This window comes from Terrapene carolina, unplaced genomic scaffold (genome assembly GCF_002925995.2).
Source record: "Terrapene carolina triunguis isolate 2854851 unplaced genomic scaffold, T_m_triunguis-2.0 Scaffold112, whole genome shotgun sequence".
NCBI classification, from domain to species: domain Eukaryota; kingdom Metazoa; phylum Chordata; order Testudines; family Emydidae; genus Terrapene; species Terrapene triunguis.
Window position 1 is genome coordinate 12,700,892 of NW_020664463.1, and position 23,009 is coordinate 12,723,900.

Below are 23,009 nucleotides of genomic sequence, written 5' to 3' on the forward strand. Positions count from 1 at the left end.
CTGATGTGCGTACATACCGATCATCAATATGCACATACATATTAGCCTATGGGGTAAGTGTACCCTAACATTTCTGTGGGTGAGGAATGAAATTTGGGCATAAAAGGAAGGATTTCCAGCATTTGCCCTATAAAAGAAGTGACCCACCTCAATAGAGTACTGCATTTCTCACTTTGCTCCATCTCCAGTCTCACTTTACTCTATTCTCACTTACTTCCTCCATCTATCTATCTACGATGACTGCTACTATCAGTAGGCTATACTTGTTCTTCTTAAACTTTAAGTTTCAAAGGAACTAGGCTAAGCTTGGTTTCCCTAAGTTTTATTTTTTTTTTATTAGGTTTTGATTTTAAATGTAAGTTAGTCAAGTAAACCCTAGTCAGCTTTGATAGCTCTTAGCATTTTCTAAGCACTGCATCCCTCATTCAAGAATTGAGAAACCTGAACCGCAAGGCTGTTCCTGTGTCTCTTACCACCAGGTTATCAAGGAAGGTTGTGAGTATATTAACTAAAGCTTTGTTGCATATAATGCTATATTATCATATGTATCTTTTGAATAGCAGTAATGCAACTGTAACTTTATAACTCTGGGTATTTTACCATTTACTTACTATTATTGATTTTAATAAAAAGTCTTTAAGACTATATCTGTCTGAAGTGAGCTTCCTGTCATACCCCCAAGGGTCCTTTGTAAATTCTGTGAAGCCTGATTCAGGACAAGAACTTTTATCTTCTGATCAAACAGATTGGCGAGCCTAAAACCCATACTAATTAATATTGATGATAATAATTATAAATAAAAAATAAATTAATAAATTAAATTCCCATATTATCCAAATTAATATTATCAGTACACCCTAAATCAAGCTACACGCAGGCCAGACAGTTTTTAAACCCCAGGGACCGTGGCATACCACAGCTCCGGGGAGGCAGAATGGGGGGGGACCCCCCAACAACTGTATACTAAGAACTCTAATACTAATAACGGATACTAAGGTAACTATATACAGGTAACTATAGAACGCGCTTGCTAAGCAAGGGCTAAGGGAAGTTCCAGCCATCACTGGCGGTAAGAAGGAACTGAAGGGGTGGTGGGTCGGCAGGGTGCTATATTGAGTGCCATGAAGGTGCGACTCCAGGGGGCGCCCAGGCCGGCCCGACGGATGCTGCTAGGGGAAAAATCTTCCGGCCACTTTGCACGTGCGCGCGCACACAGCCGATTGGAATGGACATGAACGAGCACTCGAAGAAGAACTTCCATTGATGTCATCGGATCAAACATATCTGTCTGACTAGGATTTTATACTGTGCTCATCACCATGGTATCAGAGTGCCTCAGCTTTGGCTGAGAAAGAACTAAGTACAATCTAGCAAGAACTTCAGGATTTAGCCCAATTTATAGTCACCTCACTGAACTGGAGCCCCTTCTGGAGCAGATGGCAAAAGCCAGGTATACAGATATAGCTTCACAACAGTGTGAGGAGAAGAAATATGGTCAAGGACCAAACAACCTTCTGTTGCAAAATGTACATGGGATCTGTAATCTCCATGAAGAGGATCGTGTGTTTTTAAATGCAGCATCCAAAGCACCGAAATACAATACTAGAAATAATGAAAGGCAGAGCTACCAAGAGCAGCTTTCATGCTACATTGTTTTAATATATACTCAATTCCAAGAAAACAGGAGTCAAACCACAGACAAAGCAATATCTAATGTCCTTCTTAATCTTTCTTTGGAGACCACTTACAATTATAAAAAAACAGTATCTGATTTTAAAGGGTGTCAGGGCAGTACACACGGTCTAAATCTAGCAAGAAAAAAAAGGCAGAGAAGCCTCAAAATGTCACACCTAGCAAAATGTCATATACAATAACATTACAAAACAAGGGTCTATACACCAGTGATAACTATACATAAGTCAAGTTCTCTCTCTCTCTCTACCTCAGCACCATTCACTAATTTTAAACCTAGTCCCACGAGAAGGTACAAACTTGTTTAATATAGCCCACACTGAACTGTTATTAAGACGTGCATCTTGCTACATGAACAGCTCCAAACAACAGCCTCAGAAAGATATTTGTAGTGTTATGTATATAGCCAACTTTTAGTTAATGTTAAGTGGTACTAAATGTTCTGTTCCCTTCCACCAGTGTATTTTTAGAAGGAACAGCACATTTTACTGGAAACGTATAATGTGTTGAAAGTAAGCTTCAGATTTTTACTTAAGTGTACTAGGGGGAAAAAAGATCCTGGAGTGCTAAATATAGTTGAAAACGGCTCTTGTAGTTTTAGCATCACTGAAAGAACCTACACTGTGTTTCCACTGCCGGAATGAATTGATTGGGCATTTTCTCCAGGGAGATCTATAGTAGCATTGCCTGTTTCTTCCATTCTTTTTAAGTACTACATAGAACTGCCATCAAGTGAACTTTTCAAAAGCTTTATGTGAAAGAAGAGTGTTGCTGTGCTACAGCTTCAAAAGAAGAATTGAGTAATCAATGTGTTAATTAAAAGACTTCTTACAGAGAAGCTTTTTTTAAACTGTAAACTCAAGGCCCTTGATTCTGCTATGGAGACCTTTGTGTGTGATTGATAGGTTTTTGCACTTACGCAAGCATCACTATGTATCACTCGCCCCCGCCCCTGTACACACTTGCGCATGTACGTGCACACACACACACTTGCTTGTTGGTTAATACTGGAAATAACTACTTTGAATTTTCTGCCTGATTTTAGCTATAAAGCAGTACAAAATGTAACTCCTTGTCCTAGCTAAAAGGTCATGCTGCCCCATTTTTCAAGATTCATTTTATACCCACAGAATCTTCTACCTTGAAGACATTTGCTCACCCAAAAATGTTTTTTCAGTTGTGGTACCTCCTCCAAGATGCTACCAGAAATTATTTTATGATATTCATTTCCATACACAGACCCCTTCAGGACTCTGTGACACCAAACAAACAACATGCAAGTGAAGAACATCACTATTTCAATGTAAAGTGCACATCCAAAATAAGAGATACAACTTAAAATTTCACAGAAAGAAGAAAAAATGTTCACTCTAAACTAAGATTCATCCATGCAAGCAAAGCAACAGTAGATTGACTATTTTTAAAGCCTGTTGGCACTTTTACAGTTAACTTGCTGCATTTGAAATTGAATCAATACTTCTAATTATGTCAATTACAGTCTTAAAAATAAAGTGATCTACAGTGGAGGTGAAACCAGGATATAACTTGGTAATGGATTCTGGATATGCTTTAGCATAGTTTTCAGATCAATATACATCATTTATGCAAATACAAATTGCTCAGAGATTGATTATGAAGTTGAATTTAAATGATTGGTATGTTTTTGTAGCTTGACTAATAAAAAACAACTCTGCCCCCTTTTCTTCAAAACTTCTAACTAATAGCCTGAATTTCCAATGTTTTAAGAAAGGTAGAGCTTTTTAATGTAAACTTGCTAAATTAAATTGTTTTATTATCTTTAAGCTTATTGATGCAATCTAAGGTGTCCAGGGTCTTTAAATATTTCCATCCATCTACAAAAGTACTTGGCATATCAAATGTACAGGTTAGTTTCCAACATGCATAGAAAGACAATCCTGTTTTGAAGAATACACTGTAACGTTGCTCTTTTAAAATCTAAAAGCCCAAATCTGCTCTTATTAATGTCAATGGCCAAACTCCCATTGACTTCATTGGAATCTCCCGGGAACCGCAGCTGCAAAAGGAGCAGAACGTGGGGCTGCTGGGTGGCCACACACCAGCAGTTCCTCCGGTGCAGCTCTACCGCCCCCAGCCCGGCCTTTCTATGCAGCTGCGTCTCCTGAGTCCTCCTGCCTGAGGTCTGTACAGCAGAAGTCTGGCACAGCGGGAGGAGGACAAAGCCCCCCATCCTCGGTAACGTGGGATGGATGTGGATCATGGGGAGGGAACGGGAACAGCGCAGGGCGGGGAGGAGTCACGTGGGTGGTCACGTGGGAAGGTCACATGCCCCACCTTTGTGTCCCTCCCCTAGTGCTTTTCATGCTCTGCCTTTTGGATTATATATAGGGGGACTGACTGACCATGTGATTTCAGTCCCAGGAGAACTACCTTTTGGAAGCTCTGTACTCCATTCAGGAATGCTATAGGAGGAACTGAGCAGTCACATACTATATTTTGGGGCATACCCACATGTACCAATGGGTGCTGAGGGCTTCTGTGGTTGTACTCTAGAATTTGAAACATGGATTGATCCCATCGTCCGATTCCAGAGGTAGCCTTATGGTGAAACACTTGGCTTGACTTAATTATTTCCACACCATATAGACTAATCTGTGTACTTAGATTCCGCTGATGAGTTCCTAACTAACATTTCTTGACTGCAGAATTTCTAATTACAAGTATTACCATTTCTAATCTTCTGCAGCTCTGCCTGCTGTGTCTGCATCCGAGTCATCACATTACAAGGTCCTCTATTGTCTTACTGCACTTTTCTCAGGCCTTCCAATGTTAATAAACCAGAATAATGAAAAACTAGGGTAACAGCAGGTCTAATCAGGATGAAAGTACATTTTAGTTTTAGGCTCTCTAATAATGGGGGACAACTGCAAGCTAATACAAGCTTAACACAAGCAGACTTAACAGAGAAGACTGAGATTTCCTGATCAAGCTACAAAGAACTTGCACTGAAGTGAGAGATGCAAGAAATGAACACCAATGCAATCAGTTGCAGAAAGATTGAGATCGTTTAAGGATATGGGCTAAACACAGCTATTGGAGTTCAGCACAAATAAATACAAAATAAGACCAGGAGCAAAGAATTCGAAGAGTGAATATCAGGTAAATGGAAAGGTGATGTAGAAAAGAAAGCAGAAAATAGATTTGGGAGTTGTGACACAAAATAAACAATCCCTAACGCTATCAAGCCAAATGTTGAAATGCAGTGAGGAAAGGAAATAGAACAACAGTACAAGTGTGTAAAGTAAATTTATGGAGGTGAAGATATTAATATTATTATACTATTAGGCACTGGTTAGACGTCAGCTAGTGAATTGTCAGTGTTCTCCTTAGAACAAACAGGTCAAGCCACTTTGCTCCTTTTCATTCGGCAATCTGCTTTCATTATTTCTCAATGTCTGCTCTAAAATAAGCTATACAGGGCCACTGGCCATCTTTAAATTTATAAAGCTTAAAATCTCAGCAGTGGTGAAGAAAGCAGCAGCAAATTATAGCTCACATGAGAGAAGTACAGAATCAAGATAAAAGTTTAATTTGTCTGTGCTGGGTGGTGAATTTGGAGAGCAAAAATTATTGTGTGTACACAGACAGGCATAACAACCTCTCAGTTTAGACCCATGAACCTGACTATACACAGCACTGGTCAAAACCCTCTGTGAAAGGAGATATATCAATGAAATCAGTCCTCTGAGTGGAGAAGAGGAGATTTTGTAGGGATGGAAAAAAAACTGGCCAAATTCTCGATCATAGCCAAAAACCGGAAATGCCTGTGTCCTCTGATAAAGGCCATGGGGCCAACATAGAGGGAACAATCTGCTCACTTAGTGCCTCATCAATGTAACAGGGCAACATGCATAGCAATACTAGTTCCATCTTAAATCCATGCTAGGACTCACATACAAGGTGTACTCACTCAATCAGATCAAGTTGTGGGGCCAAAACTTCCTACATTTAACATCAAATCAAAACACAGTAACACCACTTTCCCGATCCCATCTCAGTTCATGCTGAATGTAGTACCCAGTGCGTGAGTGCATACTGGAGTTGCAGCCTCACCCACTGAGTCCCCATTATATATGTAAAGTCAGGGGCCTCATCCTTAATCCAGTCATGGATGGTGACCGTTTTGTGAACCATTCAACTTGCAGTCAACAGCATGAACCATACAGCAGCACTCAGACAACTGTAACTCTGTCCTATAGTGACACCAATGGGCGGGAGGGGGCCTGGAAAAAAAATCTAATGTGTCTTTAAAATTCAGTTTAATCTAATGTAACACTGCAATTATTATTATGCATGACTATAGCATTACAGCATGATGTCACTGTAGGGAGGAGTTAAATTATGGAAATGCACAGTTAAGGCACCCAAATAACCTTAACTTGATTGGAACTTTTTAAAGGTTAACCTGAACTCTGAATTTCCTGGATTTATAATGCTTGTTTGGGGATAATTACAACATCCTTGTGATGATTTTTACCTCAAAGTATTCATACATATACTCTAACTTAAATCCATCTTAACATACTTTTTGTCTGGGAATAGTAAGAGAGAGTTAGTTGAAAATGTTCAAAAACTTTTCAAAATTTTAGTGAAAAAATGGTGAAAATGTTCAGCATCTCCCTCCCCATTTTCCCACACACTCTAATAATAATAATCATTATACTCATAATTATAATTTAGTTTTGTCCCTAAGATCCCATCAAAGAGAGAATTACCTTTTCAACATATCCTATTTCTCCCCTGTGATTATGACACTCATAAAAATACAGAATAACATATTCCATCTCACTCAAACAAAGCGAGCACAGAGATTGCAGAAAAAAACCAACCCCAAAACAAATACAAAGTTGTTTAAAGCCATTCTTTAGAAATAATTATGACAAATCTCTCCGCAAGAAAGCTTGATTTTTCACCGGGCACCTTGATTGCACATTATGCTGTGTGGAGTTCTGCTTGCTGCTCACCAATTGTAACCTCTGTGCCTCATGAATGCCACTGTTCAACATTTAAACTGCTTTGTCTCTTCCTGATATATGCCTCTTCTTCCTTGCCTTTCCTTTCCCTTTTCCTGTCATCCTTTGTTCTGCCCCGATAAAGGCCCCTGCATACTGAAACCCAGTGGGACATGACTGGAGGCAATAAGTATGGCAGTAAAGCAGCAGGGCTTCTACATAGTAAAGTGTTGCAGCGTATACTGCTTACCCAGGTGTCACTTAGATGGGCTTTGAGAATTCCTATCTCCTGCCCTTTCCTCCCTGAAGAGTGAGCCACCTGTCTCAAATGCATTTCTTGGAACTTGCACATGGCTTCTTTGGCCTGAATTCTCATTTATACTAAGGCCATTTGCACCACTCTAACAGTATAAAGGGGCCTTACAGTATATTTATGCCTACTGTAAGGCTTCTTTACTGCCACAGTGGTATATGGGCCTTAATATAAATTAGATTCATGCCCTTTGTCAATACCCAATTTAACAAATAAAGCTAGAAGCACCACTATATTATCTTAAAACCTTGATGGTCTGGTTATGTGTGGTTCATAGGAAGTACCAATGATAACAAAATGATAATAAAACAACGATAACAAACTTTACGCTATTATGGTGATTTTCTTCCTAGTATTTCAAAGTGTTTCACAAATATTAATGAATTATGTCTCACAATACCCCATTAGAAGTATTAATTTATTATAATTAATATTTCTGTATTGCAGATAAAGAAACTGGGCAAGGAACAATCGAGGGCCTGATTCTGTAAGGTAATGAGTAACGTTTGCAAACCACTAAGCAATCTAACTCCCACTGCAGTGGATAAGAGTTGAGGGAACTCAGCAGCTTACATAAACTTCCCACATGATCAGGCCCAAAGTGACTTGCCTAAGGTCAAATAAGAAGTCAGTGGCAGAGCCAGTAAGAGGCTATGTACAAAGTTTACTAAAAAAAGATATGATACATACAGTAATGTGAAACAGCAATGTACAAATTCTTCATTCAATTAAAAGCATAACTGCACTGAAGACACAGCACTGGATCATTTGGCTCAACCACTCTGACTTGGAGTACACATAACTCTTTAAAGCTCAGTTAGAGATAAATTATGCGAGTATATTGCTCTCCTGATTAACGCAAATGGTCAGAAAAGATAATTAATTGCACAAAGCCCTATTCAGATCTCATCTCATCTCTTGCTCACTGACCAGAAACAATTTTTCAGGTAACTTCCACCCCCACACTAAAAAGAGAGCACCAGCTGAACTGAATTCTGTAGTAGTTTTCCTACTGTAGATATAATGGTAGTTAAAATAAAACTGATTTCAGACTGTGTACTTAGAGAGATCAGCATGTGAATTACAGCCCGATTCCATTCCCATTCAACTCGAGAGCAAAACTCCTATTAACAGCAGTGGGAGCACAAACACGTCCTCTATTAGAAAATGAGGGCCAGATCCTCAGCTGGAGTAAATGGTGTAGCTCCACTGACTTCAAAGGAGCTATGTCAGTTTATACTATCTGAGTACCCTGCCCAGGATTATTTACCTCTGAGGCTCAAAATTAGCATTGTTGTACTTTAAACCTCTTGTAAAAAATTTCTGAAATAATTTTTAAAATGCTATTCCTAGTTCCGCCTCGCTGCCTTAAAATATGGGGCTCAGTTGCCTGTAATGCTTTAAAAATCTCAACATTGGCCTTTAGTATTTTGTGTAGATAATAAAAAAAGGCAGAAATGCAATAGCACTCCAATTTAACCTCCTTTTTTTTCCTCCCTAAAATCTCCAAAAGCTACACACTTTAATTTCCTGTAGTTAAATCTGAACATCTAATTAAAAATGTGTTAGCACCCATAACAGTGATGCATATTGAGAAAAAAGGAGAGTGGACTGACTTGTCTGCAACTGGCACTTTTATCATAAGGCATTTAAAAAGCCTGACAGCTAATGCTCTTTACCAAGGAAATGCAAACTACATACCTCCAAAGGAAATTATAATGGTTAATGAGATTTGGTTTGGTTTGTGCATCATATTACCTGCTTTTCAGAGAGAATGATGCAGCCTTCTATAGAAGTGTGATACGACTTTAGGTGGGAGCTGAAAAGGATAGATTTGAACATAAGATTTATCTCAAAGTACGTGTCCTTGTTTATATACTCTGTCATTTTTCATATCCACCTTTAACCATTATTCCTCCTTAGCAATAGAAGTCAGGCTCTTAATTATGTGGAATTTTTCATTTTAACGAAGGGAAACAAAGATCCTCATGAACATGCTCACATTTATAACTTATTTACAATGTGTTCTCAGAGTTAAAATAACTCAGGGCGCTAAAGGTGGAAGTCACAACACACTAGCTACAGTATTAATGCTTTGAAAAATTACTAGCCAAACAAGCATTTTTATTAGTCGGCCTTTCGTGTTATATGTGCTCTGCAGGGACTTTGCAAGACCAGAGCTTACTTAATTTTCTGACAATTTTACTAACTATCCTAGGATATTATTATATTAGATGGTGATTTACTAGTTCTATTAAGTCCTGACACTAAAGATGTTTTATGTAAAATTAGTCTTAACACAAAGATTTTCCTCCCAAGAGGGGAAAAAATAAAACAAACAAACAAACCTGTTCTACATTTAGGCTACAGAAGTGAACATCTGCAAGATCTGAACAAGAAAGATGTTAAATGTCCAGTCCCATTATGCAAGAACCAATTTCACATAAATCTCATCTGAAGACAAACTGCATTTGATGACAACCTGTGTAATGTCTATGTATCTAAAAGTTCTCCCATTGAAGAGCCTAATGTTAAGTCAGAATCTCAGTACCACTTCTTTATGTAAAAAGGAGAGTTATTTACGCATCAGCTGTACTTTTTGGAAGGTCACATGAAGTAAGGATCCACATTCCTGGCTCTTGTGGTCTCCAATGAGTGACAATAGGAGAGCAGTTCATAGCTTGTTTAGTAAAGATTCTTGCCTCAAGGCAAAACTATTAAGTGCACAGGCCTCAGGAGCACAGTATAAAAACTGCATGTTTTTCCATGTAAGCCTGGTTCTAAGTATTACAATAAACCAAGGGCCTAATGCAGCTCCCACTGAAATCTATGGCACAACTCCCGCTGACAACCGTGACATTTGTGATCTGGATCAAACTCTCAAAGGAGATGAGACTGGGAAAACAAGTCTATTTTCAGTACATTCTATTTAAAGATAAGTAACTCCTTTTAAGTGAGAAATTCCAAGCTGAAATTGATAAAAGTTCTTTCATTAAGAATGATTGTATCTGGTAAAATGTTGTGAACTATCTGAGAGTTCTCCTGTAACCACATCCACCTGAGGAGGAAACTAGATCTTTCTCACCCTGTTGTTGTAGCCATGTTGGTCCCGAGATATTAGAGAGAGAGAGAAAGTGGGTGAGCTAATATCTTTTATTAGACAAACTTCTGTTGGTGAGAGAGACAATCTTTTGAGCTTACACAGAGCTCTTCTTCAGGTCTGGGAAATGTACTTGGAGTGCCACAACTAAATATGCTAAATAATCTGTTTCACCTTGTATTTAGCTGTGACACTCCAAGTACATTTCCCAGACCTGAAGAAGAGCTCTGTGTAAGCTGAAAAGCTTGTCTCTCTCACCAACAAAAGTTGGTCCAATGAAAGATATTACCTCACCCACCTTGTCTCTCTAATCATCTTGGAGAAGTCTACTAAGATCATGGAATCTCTGTAATTTGTAAATCGTTTCTATAAGTGATGGAAGCATGTAACTATTGTCATTGCACTACTTAACCCTTTTCTTAAAATAAAATACTGATGCTTGTAGTTCGGCTGATGGCCAGTTGATTTACGTTCTCTCTTATTAAAGAAAATCTGGTACAATAGTTTATCGAGTCTAGAAATCACTGAGATGATGCATTTGAGAGTGTCTGGAAAGGTATCCTTCTTCCTTCTGTATTAAGGTTTAAAAAGGAAGGTCTCATTGGACATTGTATAATTTCAAACTTTGAGTGATGGCTAGCTGACACTAGATGTCTGACCCTGCTCTTATTCCCTCGTTGCTGATGTAAAACACTGCTGCCAGATTGCTTGTATAATGTGATCTTGCTTGAATACTGAATTTCTCAAGGTCTAAAAACCCCACCCTGTCCAGGGTATTTTGGTGTACGCGCCTACAAGACTAAACACAGTGAGTGTAGATGTCTTGCACCTGCCCCTTAAAACTTAAAACAAGTTTAGACACAACTCTTGTTAGGACAGACTGAGGATGAGAAGTTTGGAAATCTGCTCTGATCAAACTGAATTCAGATTCATACTAATCAGTCAGACTCATAGGGTGAACCTGAGACTGTAGACACTTCATAACCCTTTAAGGTTTTTTTCTGCAGGGTGGAGCTATTGGCATAAAAACAGAGTTAATGGGCCAGATCCTTAGCTGACATAAATCAGCATAGCTCCATCCCAGTTATACCTGCTTAGGAGCTATACCAATTTACACCATCTAAGGATCTAGTTCAATATCTTCAGACCCCGAGTGCTCTTCCCCAGTACTCTGCTTGTTCTGTTTTATTTTCCTAACCAAGGTCATCTTCTGTTGGATTCTGACGAGGAAAAGTGAGACTGTGAGTAATTTATGATGAACCCAAAGGCTTGTCTACACATAAAAATTGCACCAGTGTAAGTAAATCGGTTACTAAATCACGTTAGTTGAATTGGTGCAGCTCCCTGGCAAGGATACTCTTCAGCTGGTTTAAGAGCAGCTAATACCATGTTAGCTTAATTCAGTTTTAAGAGTGCCCACCCAAGGAGGTTGCAATGATTTTATAAATTGATTTAGAAATCAATTTAGTTAAACTAGTACTACTAGTGCGTGCAGGCCAGGCTTCAGAGCCCAGCACAAAATCCAAAACATGCCACTAGCTATCAACATTACTGTGGTGAATATAAGCATGAAAAGAAAAACTAAGTAAAAAAAAGTTTTAGCTTCACTTGCATATGCTAAATTTGCAAGAAAAAAAAATACCAATGCTTTGGATGCATGCGGCTTTTGTCAAGGAGCCTCACATGCCACTAGTGTCTAAAATTCGGACTTTGTTATAACAATGGCAGTATAAATGAAGTTTAGAATGAATACACACTATTATCTGTATGGGATAGGTGTGAAAATTGATTACAACTACTTAATATTTCAACATGAGATCAGGAGTATGGAATTTCACTTTCTGATTGCAGCCTTTCTTTTTCTTTCCTTACATTTTATGTTTTGGATCAAATAACATTTGTGAAGGACTGAATATTTATTCTTGATTGGCTAAGGACTTTAAATGTACAACCTAGAGCCCATTTCAATGCCTTGGCAATAAACAGATGATTTATATGCCACATCCATTCCAGTGTTCTTGATCAGCTAATTACATATGAAACCTGTGTATATCTTAAAGATAATTATATTTTAAGCAATTTTTGAACACATACAGTACTAACTCCAGATCAAAAGGCAGGAAGGACTCTGTGTCCTGACATGAGAGACAGTCCTCCTTGTGACAGTGACCTGAGTATGAAGAAGGGTCAAATGCCTTTTGATGTGGGGAAGATTGGGAAATAGCCAGAATAAAGCCCCTTTCTTTCGTCCTTTGGTAGCAGAAATGTAATCATGAAGTCTTCTAAGAGAGAGATGATGTTTTGGTTGAAGGGCTACCTCAACTTCCAGAGGCCTGAAAAATCATTTCATGTTGGGCAACTGGGGGTGAGAGTGGAAAAGCTAATTTTGTACCTCTTTTTCCACAATCTATAGGAAGCAACTGGCAGTGGTGATCATAGTCCATTGAAGTGTAAGTGTCACTTGAATAGCCTAGACAGATGGGGTTTTTTTTCAGGCAAAGATTAAGATATTGGTTATATGTTCTTTGCGGGGAAATAAGATTTTTCATACATGGTAGGAAATATCTTATGACTCTTGGGGGCATAGGGATAGGAAGCTCTTCTCCTTGTTCAGAATGCCCACTGCTCTTGAAGCCATCTATTTGATCCCTGCACCCTTATGTGAAGGAGCAGGGAACTCCTAGTGAGCTAGCAGAGAGTCTTAAAGGTGAACAACTATTCACATGAATTATGCTATCCCCCACCTTATCTGTAACAAGATTCCTTCCAGTGCAAGGAAGGTCATGGAGCTATTTCCTTAGTCATGCATTCTTCCCAGCACTAATCCCAGTAGCAACAAACCTTATTGTTGTCATGTGTATCAAATGCTTGTGATACTTGGCAGTCTCCATATCTTTCACGGTTCTGTTTAGAACCTGATTAATTAGTTAGCAAAGCACTTTGAAGATGAAAAGAACTACAACATAAAAGTTAAGTATTATTGTTATTCATTATTATTGCTTCCTTCCCTTTGTCCTAGAAGACAAATTTCAGCACACACCTAGATCGTGATCTACAAACTCAAATTATATTTGGCCTATCGTATTCAGCAATATGAGTGGGACACAAGATTTGTGGATTGTCAAACTAAGGTGGCTCATATTTAATTTCTGTTATCACACTGTCTTGAGATGAGTGAGACTATTATAAAACAGGCAGAATATTTCAATGACATATCAAAGAGCTAAGTATTATTATGTTTACGGTTTGCTTGCTGGACTGAGAATAAAGATGTAGCCAGATCTCTTCAGTAGCTATCCAGGGAGGGAGCGCATGAAGTCTCCAAGCATAGGTACCTGTCAAAACACTATTACCTCTCTTTTACTGTCCATAGAGCCTCCAAAAGCAAAGCAGTCATCCTTGTAACAAACTGGGCTGGGGAAACTGGGGATTAGCTAGGGAAAGCAAAAACAGATACTGTGACACAGAAAAGGAGGGAGAGGCACAGAAATTAGGGAGGAGAAAGAGAAATGAGGGAACTCCAGGAGGAGTACAGAGGAACTCATGGGGAAGAAAGAGAAATGGGAGAAGCAGCCTCCAAGTCACAGGCAAAATGTTGCCAGGTCCTCCTCTTGTTCCATGAGGGAGTCCCTGATGAAGGCATTCCAGAGAAGAGAAGGTGAACATCACGTTAGGACACCAAATCCAGACCTTCTTTGCCCTCAAAATCTAAGCTTGACTCATTAGCACCGGCATAGGCAGAGGTGCCAACCAGACCCTTTCATCCCAGAGAGCATTCACCCAAGCAAAGGCAGGCACTTTCCCCCACCCTAATTCAGAGTTTCCACTGATGGGGTGGAACCACTGATGGAGGGTGGCCATCGGAGCTATGCTGGTGCATCAGCGCATCTCAGCCAATCTAGCCACAACTTGCTCATAGCCAACAATGCACCCTCCCCAATAGAAGGGGGATTGCAGTTGCCCTATGTTGCATCACCCCTATTCCTTGGCAGATCTCCGTCCACTTGATACCTGTGCCAACATTTAGCCCAGCAGAAGCCAGCATAAACCCAGGGTGACCAACACGCAGAGAATTACACTGAAGTTCCAGAGCTTCCTGTGATAGAATTTCATGCACTGATTACTTTAAACACAGAATTTTCTCCAAGTTGAGAAATCTCTTCCATGACTTCTGGCCTTAATTTGAAGTACCTTGAAAGAAAGAATTCAGGGAAGCCTTTCCTCCTTGCAAAGTGAACAGCTTATCCAAAAGTATGAGAGCAAGATTCCTGCGTGCTGTGCTAACAACCTAGATTTGAGCTCCTACAGCTAGTCTGGCACAGCTGTTGGAGACTTTCAATTTGTGGCTTCCTTCTGGGCACCCCCTTGTGGCCTGAGGCAGTCCTGCAGTCAGCCCCTCACCTCAGTTTTCCCTTCTGGTTCCTCAAATAAACTCCACACACGAGTTTTTTTTTCTTCTCCAATAATGCTCCTTCTCCCAGGGACTAATTTATTAACAGAAAACACAGAAGAAGAAAAAACTCAGTCCCAAGGCTTCTCTTCTCCCCAAGGCTGCTCTCTGCGTCACTTCCCTGCCTTTGCAGGCCACACTCAGAACTACCTGGTTGGACTCTCTTCTTACTTCTGCAGATTCTGCTCTATTTCCATCCAAAAACAGTTCAAAATTAGGAGACTTTAAGTCCGAGCATCTACTGTCTTATAAAGTCTCCTTAGGCCTTTCCTGCCTGTAGTCTCAGTACCAGGACTCTCTGCTGGAGCCTACTCTCTCTGAGCAGCGTCTGATCTCCCTGAGCATTTCCCTCCTTGCTTTCTGCTGCTCTTTATGGGTGAACCGGGTTATCCCTGTTAAGGTTTGCTTCCTGAGTAATCAGGGTTGGCTTGCCCCAGGACTCTAGCCCAAAAGGAGCAAGCCACCCTGTTATGGCTCTAAACAACTTCATTGATCTTGAATGGGTGAAAAAAGACAATCCAAAAGAAAAAAAAACCCCAAACTAGAGGTCTGAAACACAGACGCCAGCGTTAACAATAAGAAGTAAGAAATATTATACTAATATTATAACGTGCTGACTGCTACCATGTAAGCAAAAGATGTGATTAGGTGCAAAGAGGTAGGATTGCTCTTGCTGAGATCATTTATAAAAAAGAGCTGATGAATATATAAAGTTTGGTATTCAGCCCCCTTATGACTGCACACACGATGCACGTCCAGCTTGCCTCAAGGCAAAAGTCTTACTATGTGAGCTATAAATCATCCCCCCTGATGCCACACGCTGACCCAAGTGTGTGGAAATACACTGTAGGCAGTTCTTGCCTGCCTCTAAGTTGATTCACAATTAAAGTTAAGCAGAGTTGTAGTCTCTAGTACTCCAGAGCTACCTCTTTCAAGTCAGATGGAAATCAGTGTTCCAAATGAAGTTTTTAAAGGAATCTGTTAAAACTCAGTCCTTGGTGGGGGGAACATTCTGCACCATTAAATTCAAATGTCTTAAGCAGCTCCATGCAACATATATGAAATCCAGAGTTCTATCTGAATGGGGCTACAGAGGAGGCAGACATTTAAAGGACTATTTTGTTCGATTACAACCGAAGTACAATTCCTTAACGACAAACGCTTGTGGATTTGTTGTTTAGAGATGCATCTGTCTTTGGTAATTGGGAGCAGAAGTCCATCTGCCAGAATATGTTTGGTAAATCTCTTTGCAGGCTGCCATTTTGTGAGTAAGGAGTATACAGCCCCCTCGGTCACCCCTCCCTAAAACCATTTGTATAACCTGCCAGCTGTTCCTTTCTCTGACTCTTCTCCCAATTATCCTTTAGGAGAGAGTTGAAAGGGGAAGGGGGGAGGGGGAATAAGAAAGCATTCCCCTGACAATGCATTCTGGCAGCCATCTTTGTTCTGGTGGAGAAATGGATTGTCAACAAATCATGCCTTCCATGGGAGTGTCTGGCGCAGCAGTGATTAGGGCAATAATGCACTAGGACAGGCTTCTTGCTAATGTGTGCTGTGGACTGCTACACTTAATATCTTCTATTTTCTCTCATTCATTCATTCTAGAACCTGTCACAATGTCAGAGAATCTTTCTTGCTGGAGGAGGAGGAGGAGGGATAAGGGCAGGGGGCTGTAGTAGGAGCAAACCTCAGCAAACAAGCTTTACATAATGAATTTATGTAAAGTAATGCTCATAATTACATTAACATTAAAAGGCCTCCTAAAAGCAGAAGATTTTATAAGGGCAAATTTTTCTTGTGCCTCCTTAGTGGAAGGTGGTGGCTTTTCTTCTCCCCCTTTAACTAGCAATAGTTCGATTTTATGCACTTTCTAAACATTTTAATGTTTCTTCAACAAGGAATTTCTTATGGGAGGGAAAATGGGGGTGGGGGGTTATTTTATTTTCATGAATAATTCTCAATGGAGATTCACCTCCTTAGAAATCTGACCTTAGATTTAAAAAGCTGCAAAAAAAAAAAAAAGCATGACTAATCAGTCACATTTTTCCTACAGCTTAAAAAATATTGGGGCCCAATCCTGCATCCCTTTCACAAGAATAGTTCCATGGATGCCTATGGCACTACACTCAAGGATCAGAACTCTGAACTTACTTCCCATTTAAAGCTGCATTCTGCGATAATCTGAGCACCCATGACTCCCATTAAAGCCAATGGGAATTGAGGGGACATGATGCTATAGAGGAGATGCTCAGCACCTCACAGGATCAGGATTTTTAATTTAGCAACTTGCAACCCTCTTACCAATGTGAGGTACTGATTCTCCACTCCATTACACCAGTACTGTGCCAGTGTAACTCTGTTGATTTTAATGGCATGTTACCCCTGTTTTACACCAGTGTAACAGAGGTAAGAAGCAGGCCCGGAATATCTAACCAACAAGCTGCTGTACTTCAAGAATCTCTTTATTGATATTTTTGTCCTGAGGCATCATCATATATCATGAAAACTGTTCAACACAGAGGATCTTCCAAGCAGCAATAAACCAGCAATGTAGTCACCATTCCAGTAACCACCTCTCCAAAAACAAAGGGAAAAGGCAGTGCTCCAGGATAGGGAGAGTCTTTGGAATTTTGATCTGAGCGTCAAGATCCATGGGTGTTTAGAATGTCAGTTTCTATGTCACACATACAGAAAGATTTTGTTTATTTTAACAATTATTAATTCAGAGACCACTTAACTTCCCCAGTAGAAAATAAGAACAGAAAAGCATCTTTATCATGGTCCATTTCACACTGTACACAGGGAACTATATGAATAATGATCCATCTAAGACCCTGCTAGAACAGTTGGTCTTGTGGTTAAGGCTGGAACTCAGGAGACCTAGGCTCAATTCCTAGTTTTGCCACAGATTTTCTGTGCAATCTGGATTAAAGGTCAGTTCCTCAGTTCCCTGTGTATAAAATGAAGATATTATACTTTCTTTCTCGCACCTTTTGTCTGCCTTGTGTAAGGTCTTCAGGACATGGACTGGATTCTTACTATGTGTGCATGATCTCAACTGGGGCCTCTTGGTGCTACTGTAATATAAATGATCATTATTCCCAGCCTAAGACCCCATTAGAATGAACCCAGCTTGGTGGTTCCAGCTGGTCAAAAACTTTAAAAAAAATTATGACAGCTTTTGGGGTTTTTTTATAAATGTGTTTTCCAATTTTCACAAAAATGCGTGCAGTTTTTCAACCAGGATTCAATAGTCTGATGAACATTTTCACAGAACATTACAGTATCTGTTTTCACAAAATATTGTCTGCCTTGACTGACCAACTATATTCAAATGTCTATAGCATAATCAAGGACTTTAAAAAGAAAATAGAATTAGGACATTTCTGATGTGTCAGGCTCTATATAGCAGCACCTAGGATCAAGTCAAGAACATGACAACGAAATCTTTCAATATTTTAACTGTCTTTTCTTCTCTCTCTCTCTGACATTCCTTCTCAACACCCCCAGCACATACATCTCATGAAGTTTTACTACTGATTTTGAACAGAAGTATGTGTATTGTTTGAGATTCAAATCTCAATTTTTCTCAAGACATCCAAAAATGTTAAAAATTAAAAAAACAAAAAACCCTCAACTCATAGAAACATGGGACAGATCTTTGGCTGGTGTAAAACAGGATAATTTCATTGTCTTCTAAAGAGCTACACCAATTTCCACCAGCTCAGTATTTGGCCCAGGGTTTTAAATTAGGACCTCTGGATATTAAACGTGTATTCACAAAAACAGAGACTCCAGAACTAGTTAAGGATTAAATTTGTCCTTGCTTTTATCTAACTGTTTACAGATAAGCAGTGCATGTTTCCTTAGCACTGCTGCAACCGCTGCAGTTAAAATCCTAAAACCTGCTTAGGTCTCAAGTTATTACTTTCTGGCAGGAATGTATGAAAGGGGCTGGAATATTAATCTCTTTAAATAGGTCTCCGAGGAATTGTCCTTTATAGGATGCATTTTGTGGAATTTGATAATCCCTAGCATTTTTCAGCATTTCACAAAGCATCATTCTTAAATTCTGTCATATTGTGTTTTGGTTTTAGCACATTCAGAAAGGACTGAAAGCTGGTTCTACCCATACCTGGAAGTATAATGTTTTCTCTTAAGTTAATAAGGGCATGATTTTCAAAAACAGGAATCTGAAGTTAGGATCCTAATGTTTTCCATAGTTGGCAGCTGGATGCTCAGCATTTTTGAAAATCAGTACATTAGTTTTCAGCTCCTACTTTTGAAATTCCTATTTTTGCTTGCTTGTTTTATCTCATCATTGGTTCTCCTATTGGCCCCCATCGCTATAGTATCTCAGCAACTTTCACAAAGAAAAGTGATAACAATCTCTCTCATTGCCAGGAACACAAAACTCCACATGCTCCACTACAAAATCCTGGTCTGAAAGACGCACAGATTAGGGCAATGCCTGTAATGAATGCATAGATTTCAAGGTCCGGAGGGACCACTTGTGATCATCTAGTCAGACTTCCTGCATAACAGAGGCCAGAAAACTTCATCCAGTAATTTCCACATTAAGCCCATAACTTTTGTTTTGAGCTACAGCACCTCTTTTAGAAAGACATCCAGCCTTAATTTAGAGGCACTGACTCCTCAGATCACATGTGTTTTCTACCACATACCTAGGCAGAAACACACGTCCCTACTTTCACTGTTCACGATCACTGGCCTTCCATAAACTAATTCACACTAACCACACGAAATAATCAAAAAGATTCTGATGCTTGATCCTGCAGTCCTGACTCAAGCTAAAGGATTTGAAGGGGAATTTTGCCCAAGTAAGGAGCATTAATGGGAATTTTGCCTGAACTGACCATTGGAACATTTTGTATAGATGTTTTAACAATACTTCTATACATTCATCTGTGTGACAACTCTGATAGTTTAAAACCAGCAGTAAGTAAGAGAACTGGTCATTATAACTTTCAGCAATTCACATCTTTCAAGCAAATAATGAACCTGACCATCCTTGCTTTATGCTAATAAAGACAGCAAATGTATTTCATTGTGTTCTAATCGTATGATAATTTCAGATATTTTAGTGCTTTTTTCATTTTCACTTTCATTTCCTTTTAACTCATCTAATTTATTAATTAATCAGCTGTCTTGAAACATAATCCAGGCATGGTGTATTTCTTTTAATGAAATTAAAAACCCTGAATGTTTTCTGGAGGGAATGCTTCTCAAATACAGCAGGTCTTGCCCTGGGGAATTGCCCAATAATTTAAAGCAATGTAATACATAAGAGCAGACATTCCTCACTGATGAGTAATTTTGTTCATTGATACTTTCTCCCCACGTGCAAGTTCTCCAGTAAAGGCAGAAGGCCAAGTCCTGAAATCTTTACTCAGGCCTGGTCTATACTACAGAGTGAGGTCAACATAAGGCAGCTTATGTCGACGTAACTCTGGAAGCGTCTACACTACAGTGTTGCTCCCACTGATGTAAGTCTTCATCTCCATGTAGTTAGGTTGATGCAGTGTCAGTATAGACCAGTGGTTCTCAACCCGTGGCCCGCATGCCACTTGTGGCCCAATCAGCACACAGCTGCAGCCCATGTGACATCCTCAGGGCCATACAGGTAGTATATACTGTGTGGATGCAGCCCACATACCACATAGAGAGCTGCATATGTGGTGCACAATGGTAAAGAGGTTGAGAACCACTGGTATAGAGACTGCATTGCTTACATTCGACTGTTCTGGCTGTCATCCAGCTGCGGGGCTCCAGCTGTCAGCCCTGTGTGATTGTGCTCCAGCTCTCAGTGCCCCACAATGTCCCACACTGACAGTTAAATCTGTGCAAGCGCCCCTGGTGAAGATGCACACTGCCAACAGGAGTTAGTGTGGACATGCAAAACCGAATCAATTACTGCAGTGGCTATGACTGAAGTAACTTAAGTCAACTTAGGGGATGTCTACACAGCCGACGTTAAAGTGCTGTGTAGTCGCGGCTCCCAGTGCTGTAGCACTATCTACACTGCCACTTTACAGTGCAGAAACTTGCATCGCTTGGGGGGTGTTTTTTCACACCCCTGAGTGAAGAACGTTTCAGTGCTGTAAGTGGCAGTGTAGACAAAGCAGTAAGTGTAGACAAAGCCTGAATTTTGTAGTGTACACTTGCCCTCCGTCCTCACTCAAGCCAATCTCCCACGAAAGTAAATAGGCCCAAATCCTGACATTGTTACTTCTTACTCAATCCACACTCAGGCAAATTCCCAGTGAGTTCAAAGGGGCTTAACCTGATGAGATGCTGTATGATTGAAACATGGCCATTTATATAATTAATATTGCCACTGTTAGACCATTGCAACAAATCTTGTACAATGTATATCATGTAAGGTGTCAATCAAACTTGTAATCTCATTCAATAAAGATATCAAGTTCATTTAACAGGATCTATTTACCATAAATCCATGTTGATTGGCTTTAATTGTATTACCCTCCTTTAATTCTTAATTAATCAAACCCCATATCAGCTGCTCCATTATCTTTCCTGGAATCGATGTCAGACTGACAGTCCTATTATTACCTAGGTCATCCTGTTTACCATTTTTAAACATTGGCACAACATTAGCTTTTTTCCAGTCTTCTGGAACTTCTCTAGTGTTCCAAGACTTTCTGAAAAGCAACACTAAAGGTACAGTGAGATCCTTAGCCAACTCTTTTAAAACTCTTGGATGCAAGTTATTTACACCTGCTGATTTAAAAATGTCTCACTCTAGTAGCGGATGTTGAACATTCTCCTGAAATCCTACTGGAATGGAAAGAGTTATTTTATTATATGAATATATCATTTCTATTCTGTATTTGAGGGGAGGGGAACAGATATTTATTGAACAACTCTGTGTTTTCTGCATTATTATTGATAATTCTACCATTTTCATTTAGTAATGAACGAATACCATTGTTAGGATTCTTTTTGTTCCTAACATATTTAAAAAACACTTTCTTATTGTCCTTAACTCTGCTGGCCACAGATTTCTCCTTATGGACTTTTGCTTCCCTTATCAATTTTCCACAGTTCTTACCTTCTGATTTATATTAAATTACTACCAACTTCCCCTTTCTTCCATTTGTTTTATATATATATATATATATATTTTATAGGTGCCTTTAATTCTCCTCTACACCAGGTCGGTTTTCTAACCAGGATGGGTTTCTTCCTCGATTGTGGCTTTTGGGGCACCTAGTAAAGTGTTCTTAAACAATTCCCAATTACCATTCACATTTTTCTGACAAAATCTTCCTCCCAGCTTATTTGGCTCATAATTGTTTTCATCTTTGTTAAACTGGTTGTTTTAAAGCACCAAGTATATATATCATTGTTCTGGACTTTTTTCTGTTTATGAATTATAAATGTGACCAAGTCATGATCACTTGTACCTAAGTTACCATTAATTTTTAGCTCTGTGATCAGTTTCTATTTATCTGTCAAGACAAGGCCTAATATAAAATTACCTCATGTTCGATACACTTTTTGAGTTAGGAAATGGTTATCTACATTTAGAAATCCCAACAATGTTTTAGTACTGATAGCATGAAAGCTTCAGCGTATGTCTCTCAAATAGCAGCTCCCCATGATCACACAGCTTTTTTCCCCTCTACACATTATAGTTAGGTTTGTACCGGTGCTCACCATTCTATTCCCTAGTATTATTTGCTGGTCTGTAGCAGACACAAACTAGTACCCCATCTTGTGTTTTATCTGTTAGAACAGTGATTTTCAAACTGCGGGTCACGACCCAGTACTGAGTCGTGGAATCTAAGGCAATGGGTCACGGCGGCTCTGGTCAGAATGGAGTGTAAGGCATTAAAAGTCCCGTCGGCGGTGCTGTCCGGCTAAGGCAGGCTAGTCCCTGTTCTGACACTACGCTGTGCCTCGGAAGCGGCCAGCAGCAGTTCCAGCTCTTAGGTGGGGGTGCCATGGGGCTCCATGCGCTGCCCCTGCCCCGAGCACCGGCTCTGCACTCCCATTGGCCGGGAAAGGGCCTGCGCCTGAGGGGTGGTGGTGCCTGCGGGTGTGCCTCCGCCTAGGAGCCGGACCTGCTGCTGGCTGCTTCTGGGGCGAAGCACGGTCCATGGTGCCAGGACAGGCAGGAAGCCTGCCTTAGCACCCCCGCTGCGCCGCTGACTGAGAGTTGCTCGAGGTAAATCCATGTCCCAACCCTGCGCCCCAATCCCCTGTCCCAGCCCTGAGCCCCCCCCCCAAGCCTGGAACCCCTTCCTGCACCCCAAACCCCTCATCCCCAGCCTCACCATAGAGCCTGCACCCCCAGCCCAGAGCCTTGACCCCCTTCTGTACCTCAAAACCCTCATCCCCAGCCCCAGCCCAGAGCCCTGACCCATTCCCACACACCAACCCTCTGCCTCAGCCCAGAGCCCCCTCCCACACCCTGAA

General features: G+C 40.2%; 1 protein-coding gene across 1 annotated transcript in view; it reads right to left on the minus strand.

Annotated features, from left to right (window-relative positions):
* Positions 1 to 23,009, minus strand: part of PHF21B (PHD finger protein 21B) — a 208,163-nt gene that overhangs the window by 107,575 nt on the left and 77,579 nt on the right. Inside the window, exons 4-5 of the mRNA XM_024204428.1 lie at positions 20,691 to 20,708; positions 14,417 to 14,460 (exon numbers count right to left, since the gene is read on the minus strand). Of these exons, the coding sequence (XP_024060196.1) occupies positions 14,417 to 14,460; positions 20,691 to 20,708 (62 nt within the window). The remainder of the gene's footprint in view (positions 1 to 14,416; positions 14,461 to 20,690; positions 20,709 to 23,009) is intronic.